General features: G+C 38.7%; 1 protein-coding gene across 8 annotated transcripts in view; it reads left to right on the top strand.

The window, feature by feature from the left end:
• The first annotated feature begins 6 nt into the window (after positions 1 to 6).
• Positions 7 to 10258, top strand: part of RALGAPA1 (Ral GTPase activating protein, alpha subunit 1 (catalytic)) — a 211085-nt gene continuing 200833 nt past the window's right edge. For all 8 annotated transcript variants that reach the window (XM_010835311.1, XM_010835310.1, XM_010835304.1 and 5 more), the window contains exon 1: positions 7 to 320. In XM_010835311.1, the coding sequence (XP_010833613.1) occupies positions 215 to 320 (106 nt within the window). In that variant the 5' untranslated portion in view covers positions 7 to 214. The remainder of the gene's footprint in view (positions 321 to 10258) is intronic.

Below are 10258 nucleotides of genomic sequence, written 5' to 3'. Positions count from 1 at the left end.
GGAGCTAGAGGCGAAGGTGCCTTGCAGACGCCGCGCGAGTCGGGTGGAGGTGGCGGCCCTGGCCTTGGTCTGGGAGGAGTCGGCCGCGCCGGGGCCCGCAAGGCTGGGGAGTGAATGAGCCGCTCGCAGTAGTCTCCTCCCCGCCCACTCTCTCCACTTTCCGCCGCTTTGACCTGGCCGGGAGGGGGCCGGAGTCGGCCGTGGCGGCGGCAGGATGTTCTCCAAGAAGCCGCACGGGGACGTGAAGAAGTCTACCCAGAAGGTGCTGGATACCAAGAAGGACGCGCTGACCCGCCTGAAGCACCTGCGCATCGTCATTGGTGAGGGGCGAGGGGTGACGGCGTCTGGAGGCCTGGGTTGCTCGGCCTTCCCTCTTCTGGGAGCCCCTGGGGACTCTCCCTTCGGCCCTGGCGCGATGCGCTAGTGGAGGGCGAGGCATCGCCTCTACAGAGACGCGGGAGGGCGGATAATTTGGGGAAGGGAACACTTGGTAGTTGGCAAACGCTAATCACACACAGGGTTACCTCGTTTTGAGTTAATAGCCCTAACTGTTTTAAAAACACTTACTGTTCAACAACTTAGATTATTTTTAGACTTTCTGGAGACTTGTTGTTGCAGATAATGGTGTTTATAGGATATGTTTGTCAGATGACTACCGCCATCCCCACCCAAGTGAAAAGGAAAAAAACTCAGACAATATAAACCCTAATCTTTCAAGTTTCTTGGCTGAGGAGGGCAAGGAGGAAGCAGTTACACCTCTTTGGGAAGTGGGTGGTTCCCTAAAAGCTTGTGGGAAAGAGCCCCGCCCTTGTTAATGCACCTTGTTCATAATTACTATCATTTAGAGGGAGAGCTATGATTAATTGTAGAAAACAAGGTAGTTTATAGCTTCCTTTTCTTTTGGAAAATCATACAGCATTCTATTTCTAAATAAAATTTTCTTACCGTCTGTTACCTTCTCTTTTGCGTCCGACCGAACTACTCTTGAATTGTGGATATAGGGTTAAATGAGTTTAACCCACTCATTTTGGATCACTTGGTAATTTCGTGGGCCAATAGGCTGTAACAGTATTTATGGAACAACTGGTCCAGAACTTGGATCTTTTTATACGAAATTTGAGGTGAAAAGGAAAGTTTGCCTTTGTTGATACAGACAGTTAATGGCAGAACGAGTTTAGAACCCAGATGCCTGAATCCTAGTCCAAGGTTTATCATCTAAGGCTCTCTTCGTAAGGAATGTTCCTTTTGAAAAGTGACGTTTATACAGTGAATTAAGTCTTTTATTTGAGGTGCATGTTTCACTACCATGTGGTTTACTCACACCAACAGGATGCTACCAGTACCCAACCTTTGTATGACACTTTACTGTGTACAGAGTTATTTCACGTAAGTGGTAACTGATCCACACAATAACTTTAGAGTTAGTTAAATTCTTCTTCTTCTTCTTCTTCTTTTTTTTTTTTTTTACAACTAAGAGAGCTGAAGTTCGGGACTGTTACCTGGTCATCCAAGTATTAGGAGGCAGAGTCAGAGCCGGAACCCAGATTTCATGTCTCCCGTTTGTTTTTTACTCTTTCTGCCTTTATGGCAGCAAATCTGTATCCCAAGTAAATTATATTTATTCTTGTGTAATAGTAAGAAAGCGATTAAGTCCAGTTTAGCAATGTAAAAAGATATTTTTTCAAGAAAGAAAATATTTTCTAGACACAGTTGACATTGTGGTCTTTACATTTTACTTGAGAGTTAAGCCATTGAAGAAAAAATTTGGCTAGGAGACTGTGACAGGGAAAGTTAATGTGTAGGAGATTTACCACAGATAATGGCAGTTTGAAATTGAGGACAATGATATTTGATAACCTACTTAGGACAAGATGTAGGTTGGGTAATGGCAGAGCTCTAAAATTGAATTCCAATAGAGTATTGACATTTTCTGAATTAATTGCCATGGTTCGTTAGTTAAGGAATGGTTTGTTTATAATTCTTTGGCCTTAGAAGTTTTTTTCCCACCCTGGAGACATGATCTGAATGAAGAGGTATCAGGTATTTTGTAGGGCCTAGCTTTCTCAGTTTGAAAACAAAACAGTGTTTGTTTGTTTAAAAAAAAAAAAAAAAACTTTGCTTTTTAGTAATTTATTATTATTTTTTTAAAGGAGCATATACTATCTATAATCATTTAAAATATTCTTAAGAACTTTCAAATGGAGGACTCTGTTTTCAGACTCCCTGCCCTGTGAGTGAAGCAGGTCCATATAGAGAGATTACCGCACTCATTTTAGGACAGTAACTCTCAACAGGGACTGTTTTGCTCCTCTGAGGACAATGAGAATGTCTGGAGACACTATTGATTGTCACAACTATGGAGAGGTGCTTCTGGCATCTAGTGGGTAGCAGGTCAGCTGAACATCTTGAAATGCTCAGGATAATCCCTCACAACAGTATTCTAGCTCCAAATGGCAAGAGTGCTGAAGTAAACCTTGTCAAAAGTAGAACAAAAAACATGGACCTCTAAGTACTATACTTGGTTCTAACAGTTAATTGAATTAAATATTCTGTATTTCTGAGTGGTCACTGTGACTTTGAAATATAATTAGTATAATTCCTAGGCAAATGAGTAGGGGAGGGTAGAACTGCAAAGACTGAAAGATGTCTTAAGGGTCTCCCGTTTTGCAGATGGGAGAGCCACTTCCAATCCTTTTTGCAAGTTAAGTGCAGGTTTTATTAATACATAACCACTATAAGGAAACTAGTTTGCAGAATAGGGTATTCCCAGTTACACAGGATTTTGATTTTTTTTGGTTCCATCTAAACTGTATTTTTAACCTTTAAATTAAACTGCCATTCACTAAGGGTATTTTTAGAATTCAGTGCTTACCAGTATGCTGCTGCTGCTGCTGCTAAGTCGCTTCAGTCGTGTCCAACTCTGCAACCCCATAGAAGGCAGCCCACCAGGCTCCCCCGACCCTGGAACTCTCCAGGCAAGAACACTGGCGTGGGTTGCCATTTCCTTCTCCAATGCATGAAAGTGAAAAGTGAAAGTGAAATCACTCAGTCGTGTCAGACTCTTTGAGACCCCATGGACTGCAGCCCACCAGGCCCCTCCATCCATGGGATTTTCCAGGCAGGAGTACTAGAGTGAGGTGCCATTGCCTTCTCAGGCGTACCAGTATATGAGAACATAATTTAAGCATCTTATGTAAGCCTTTGTCCTGGCATGTATTCCCACTGAAGGACAATTCCAGCTGAATTTATAGAACTTGGAGGATTTAGATTTAAATCTACTGTGTTTATTGATAATGTTGTATATTTGATTTTTAGGAACTGGAAGTTAGAATTATTACAGACTAGAAATAAAACCTTGTCTAGTTGCTAAAGTTTCATATTATCATCTTGCTCTGCCCCATCCCCCCGCCTTTTCCCCCGCAAGGAATGGCCTTAAGATGACGCTAAGCACATAATTTAGTATCTAACAAGTGGCTAGCATAATGCTTAGCATATAATGGATATTGACTAAATGTTAATTTTCTTGTATGTCGTGGTAACAGTTCAGTCCTCTTGGCTTAAAAAAAGGTAAGTGCTTACCTAGCTAATATATTGATTATTTTGGCTCATTCTTTCTAGTAACTTTATTGAGGTGTAATTGATAAATGATATGTCACACAAATTTAAAGCATATAATTGAATGCTTTTTAAAAAGTTGAAGTATGGCGACACACAATATTGTATAAGTTACAGGTGTACAATATAGTGATTCACAGTTTTTAAAGGTTATACTCCATTTATAGTTATAAAATTTTGGCTATATCCTCCGTGTTTTACAGTGTATCCTTGTAGCTTATTTTATACCTAATAGTTTATAACTCTTAGTCCCCGACCCTATCTTGCCCCTCTCCCCTTCCCTCTGCCCACTGGTAACTACTACTATGTTCTCTGTGAGTCTGCTTCTTTTTTTGTTACATTTGCTGGTTTGTTTTATTTTTTCGATTCCACATACAAATAATATCTCATATTTGTCCTTCTCTGACTTATTTCACTTAGTGTAATACCCTCCAAGTGCATCCATGTTGCTCCAAATGGCAAAATTTCATTCTTTTTTATGGCTAAGTAGTATTCTGTTGTGGGAGAAGGCAATGGCAAGCCACTCCAGTTTTCGGAAAATCCCATGGGAGGAGCATCGTAGGCTGCAGTCCATGGGGTTGCTAAGAGTCGGACATGACTGAGTGGCTTCACTTTCACTTTTCACTTTCATGCATTGGAGAAGGAAATGGCAACCTACTCCAGTGTTCCTGCCTGGAGAATCCCAGAGATGGGGGAGCCTGGTGGGCTGCCATCTGTGGGGTCGCACAGAGTCGGACACGACTGAAGCGACTTAGCAGCAGTAGCAGCAGCAGTATTCTGTTGTATATATACACCACATCTTCTTTATTCCTTCATCCATTGATGGACACTTAGATTGCTTCCATACCTTGGCAATTGTAAATAATGCTGCTGTGAACACTGGGCATAATTGAATACTTCTTGACATACATACACTTTGTGAAGCCATCATGACATCATGATTAGGAATATAGTCAGATAATCAAGAAACAAATGACATCTGTAATCTCCCAGTTTCCTTTTACCCCTTTGTAATCCCTTCCTCTAACCCTTACTTCCCTGCTATCCTACCCCAGGGCAACCATTGATCTGTTCTCCTCTACGTTAGTTTGTGTCTTTTATATACATACGTGTGTATGTATGTGTGTGCATGCCTGCACGCACACAGTTCTGTCTGACTCGTTGTGACCCCTTGGACTGTAGCCCGCCAGGCTTCTGTGTCCATGGGACTTCCCAGGCAAGAACACGGAATGGGTTGCCATTTCCTACTCCAGGGGATCGTCCCAACCCAGGGATCAAATCCAGGTCTCTGACATGTCCTGCGTTGGCACTGTGCCACCTGGGAGGCCCATGCATAACATATACATGGAATTAACAGTGCTTACTCTTATGGATTGGTTTCTTTTACTCAGCACACTTTGAAATTCCTCTATATTTGTTGTGTGATGATGTGTCTGTAATACATTGCTCTTACTGCTTTTATTGTATGGATATGCTATAATTTGATTGTCCCAGTCACATGTTGATGAACATGTGGGTTTTCAGTTTTCAACTATTACATGTAAAATTGCTGTGAGGTACACCTATTGTGTAGACATATGCTTTCTTTTCTCTTGGAGTCAATACTTAGGAATGGAATGGATGAATCCTATGGCAGTTGTATTTTTTTAAAACAAATGTATTGTTTCTTGGTTTTTTGTTTTTTTTTTTAACCAGTTTACAGTCTCACAAATAGTATATGAGAGTTATAGTTCCTGTAGAAATGCACCAATACCACCAGATATGGTATTTCTTTTTCTTGTCAGTTCAGTTCAGTCGCTCAGTTGTGTCCGACTCTGCGACCCCATGAACTGCAGCATGCCAGGCCTCCTTGTCCATCACCAACTCCCTGAGTTTACCCAAAGCCATGTCCATTGTGTCGGTGATTCCATCCAACCATCTCATCCTCTGTCATCCCCTTCTTCTGCCCTCGATCTTTCCCAGCATCAGGGTCTTTTCCAGTGAGTCAGCTCTTCCCATCAAGTGGCCAAAGTATTGGAGTTTTGGCTTCAACATCAGTCCTTCCAAAGAACACCCAGGACTGATCTCCTTTAGAATGGACTGGTTGGATCTCCTTGCAGTCCAAGGGACTCTCAAGAGTCTTCTCCAAAACACAGTTCAAAAGCATCAATTCTTTGGCATTCAGCTTTCTTTATAGTCCAACTCTCACATCCGTACATGACTATTGGAAAAACCATAACCTTGACTAGATGAACCTTTGTTGGCAAAGTAATGTCTCTGTTTTTGAATATGCTATCTAGGTTGGTCATAACTTTCCTTCCAAGGAGTAAGCGTCTTTTGATTTCATGGCTGCAGTCACCATCTGCAGTGATTTTGGAGCCCCCAAAAATAAAGTCAGCCACTGTTTCCACTATTTCCCCATCTATTTGCCATGAAGTGATGGGACCAGATGCCATGATCTTAGTTTTCTGAATGTTGAGCTTTAAGCCAACTTTTTCACTCTCCTCTTTCACTTTCATCAAGAGGCTTTATAGTTCTTCACTTTCTGCCATAAGGGTGGTGTCATCTGCATATCTGAGGCTATTGATATTTCTCCTGGCAATCTTGATTCCAGCTTGTGCTTCCTCCAGCCCCGCGTTTCTCATGATTTACTCTACGTATAAGCAGGGTAACAACGTACAGCCTTGACGTACTCCTTTTGCTATTTGGAACCAGTCTGTTGTTCCATGTCCAGTTCTAACTGTTGCTTCCTGACCTGCATACAGGTTTCTCGAGGCAGGTCAGGTGGTCTGGTATTCCCATCTCTTTCAGAATTTTCCACAGTTTATTGTGATCCACACAGTCAAAGGCTTTGGCAAATTACTGTTTCCCTGATATCTGATAACATTGAACTTCTTTTCACATGCTTATTTGCCATTGTATATGACTTCTTTGATGAAATCAAGTTCAAATCTTTCACCTATTTTTAAATTGAACTGTTTGCTTTCTTACCCAGTTTTGAAGATTCTGAATATATTCTGTATGTGTGCTGAGTCACTTCAGTCACATCTGACTCTTTGCAATCATATGGACTGTAGCCCTCCAGGCTCCTTTGTCCATGGGATTCTCCAGGCAAAAATACTGGAATGGGTTCCTGTGCCCTCCTCAAGGGGATCTTCCCCACCCAGGAGTCGAACCTGCGTTTCTTATGTCTCCTGAATTGGCAGGCAGGTTCTTTACCACCCCTAACGCCACCTGGGAAACCCTGTATTCTGTATATAAGTACTTTATCAAATACATGATTTGCAGAGTCGTTTTTTTTAAATATTATCTTTTAATTCGCTTAACATTTTATTTGAATGAATAGGAATTCTTAATTTTGATTAAGTTCATATATCAACTTTTTCTTATATGGTTTGTATCTGAAACCTTTGCCTAAGTCCAAGATCATAAAAATTTTCTCCTATGCTTTCTTCTAGAGCTTTATCATTTTAGGATCTATGTCTGCGATCCATCTTGAGTTAGCTGTGAATATAGTTTGAGATATGGAAGGATTTTTTTTTTTTTGCACATGGATCTCCAAGTGTTCTAGCACCATTTGTTGAAAAAGACTTCCCTTTCTCTGCTGAATTGCCTTTGTACTTTTTCCAAAATTCAGTTGTCTCTATATGTATAGAATTATTTTGGGACTGTTTTGTTCTGGTGATCTGTTTGTCTGTGTTGCTGCCTATACCACAGTGCTTTTTATTGTTGTTGTTGTTATTATAACTTGATAGTAAATCTTGAAATTAGATGGTATAGACACTCCAACTTTTTTCTTCCTTACCAAAGGTTTGTTTTTTTTTGCTGTGGGAGAAGGGAGCTATGCCTTGTCTTTTAACTTTCCATAAGATTAGCTTGTCAATTTCTAAAATAAATAAATGAATAAATAAAAAATTTTGCTGGGAATGAGATTGTTATGAATCTGTAGATGAAGAAGGTATGTTTCTTTGTTTTATATGCTGCTGCTGCTGCTAAGTCGCTTCAGTCGTGTCCGACTCTGTGCAACCCCATAGATGGCAGCCCACCAAGGCTCCCCCGTCCCTGGGATTCTCCAGGCAAGAACACTGGAGTGGGTTGCCATTTCCTTCTCCAATGCAAGAAAGTGAAAAGTGAAAGTGAAGTCGCTCAGTCGTGTCCGACTCCCAGCAAACCCATGGACTGCAGCCTACCAGGCTCCTCTGTCCATTTGGTTTTCCAGGCGAGAGTACTGGAGTGGGGTGCCAGGGCCTTTTCTGTTGTTTTATATAGACCTCCTTTAATTTCTCTAGCAGTGTTTTGTATTTTTTAATATACAGGTCTTAAATGCATCTTTTGTCAGTTATCCCTAAATATTTTGTACTTTTTATATCCTTGTAAATTGTATCTTCATGACTATTTCTGATAGTAAAATACAGTTGATTTTTATATATTGAGCTTATATCCTGAAACTGTGCTAAATTCACTTGTTCTATTAGTATTATATAGATTTCATTGAATCTTTTACATACATGAACTCATTAATAGAGGCTTTAAGTCTTCTTTTTAATCTGGATGCCTTTGTATCTTTTTCTTGTTTTATTGCACTTACTGGAATTTCTAGTACAGTGTAGAATAGAAGTGGTGAGAGTGGATATCCTTGTCTTTTTATTGATCTTAAGGGTAAGGTGATCTATTTTTAAACTAACCATGTAATATCATGTTCATTGTAGGCTTTTGAATAAATGTTCTTTGTCATGTTGAGAAAGTCTTACTCTTTTAGTTTGCTGAGAGTTTTCATCAAGAATGGATACTAGGTATGTCAAATGCTTTTTTCTGTTTCTGTTGAGGTTAACAGGTTTTTAAATTTTTTTTCATTTTGTTTTTTAAAGATTTTGTTGTTGTTAACTTTTTTTAAAGTCTCTATTGAATTTGTTGCAGTATTGCTTCTGTTGTTTATGGGTTTTTTTTCTGGCCTTGAGGCATGTGGGGTCTTAACTCAAGACTAGGGATTGAGCCCACACCCCCTGCACTGGGACGCAAAGTCTGAACTAACCCATGGACCACCAAGGAAGCCCCTCATTCTGTCAATATGATAAATCCCAGTCTGGATTTTCAAATGTTGGATCAACTCTGCAGTCCTCTGTAAGCCTAAGTTAATTGTGACATCGTGTCATTTTCATATAATGTTGGATTTTATATGCTAGAATGTTTGTAATTTTGTAGTTATGTTTATGGGGGGTATTACTTTTCTTGTATTTTGCTTTTTTTTTTAACATAATGTTAGCCTTATAGTATTAATTGAGAAACATTCCTTTCTTTTTCGTTTTCTGGAAATTGTTCATAGAAAATTTGTATCTTTTTTTTTTTCTCGTGAACATTTGGTAGACTTCACCAATGAAGCCATCTAGATACGGAGTTTTCTTGGAAGGAAGGTTTTTAACTACTTTAATAGGTAGAGGGCTGTTTGGGTATGTGTTTCTTCTTGAAACAGAAGTTTGTGTCTTTTCAAGAAATTTTCTTATTTCATATTAAGTTGTCAGATTTATAGGTATAAAGTTGTTCATAATGCTTCCTGTTGTTCTTTGATATCTATAGAATCTGTGATGATGTCATCCCTCATTCCTGATATTGATAATTTATCTTTTTTTCCTAATCAGTCTGGCTGGATGCTTATCACTTTTACTGATCTTCTAAAAGAACCAGCTTGTGACTTCATTGATTTTTCTCTATTTAATAGATTTCTGCTTTGGTCTTTATTATTTCTTTTTCCTCCTTAGTTTTAGTTTAATTTGCTCTTTTCCTAGTTTCTTTAAGTGTAAACAGGTTATTAATTTGAGACCTTTTTTCTTTATAATGTATGTATATGTTGATAGAAATTTTCTCTAAACAGTGTCCTACAAATTATGGTATTTTGTATTTTCATTTTCATCTAGGTCCAAAATGCATTCTAATTTCTCTTTTGATTTCTTCTTTGATCTATGGGTTATTAACCTGTGTGTTCTTTAGCTTCAAATATTGGTGGAATATCCTGATATCTTTCTGTTATTGATTTCTGTGATAATTTCATTATTTTCAGAAAACATATGTTTTGTGACTTGAATTCCTCAAAATTTATTGAAATATGATAGCCCGGAATATGTTTTAACTTGATGGATGTTTCATATTTACTTGAAAACAGTATATATTCTGCTGTTGTTGGGTTGAGTGTTTGAAAAGTGTCAGGACAAGTTGTTTGATAGTATTGTTCAAGTCTCCTATATCCTTGCTGAATTTCTTTCTCCTTGTTTTATGAATTATTAAACATGGGGATGTGAAATTTCTGACTGTAATTGGAGTTTGTCTCTTTCTTTTTAAGTTCTATCAGATTTTGCTTAATGTATTTTGAAGCTCTGTTACTAGGTTTCTAAACATTTGGGATTATTATCTCATCTTTATAAATTGACTTCTTTTGCCTTATGAAGTGATCTTTATCTGTGGTAATAACCATTGCTCTGGAATCTACTTTAATAGTGATATAGACTTTTGCTTTCATTGACTAGCATTACTAGGATACATATTTTTCTGGTTTTAATCTGTTTTGTTGCATTTATATAAAGAAGATTTTTTTTGGAGCCAGCATATATGTTTAAATCTTAATTTTTAATATAATGTAATCTTGGCCTTTTAATTAAGATAGTTGGATGAC

Source organism: Bison bison, unplaced genomic scaffold (genome assembly GCF_000754665.1).
Source record: "Bison bison bison isolate TAMUID 2011002044 unplaced genomic scaffold, Bison_UMD1.0 scf7180017864041, whole genome shotgun sequence".
NCBI classification, from domain to species: Eukaryota; Metazoa; Chordata; class Mammalia; order Artiodactyla; family Bovidae; genus Bison; species Bison bison.
This window is presented reverse-complemented; position numbering and strand designations above follow the sequence as displayed.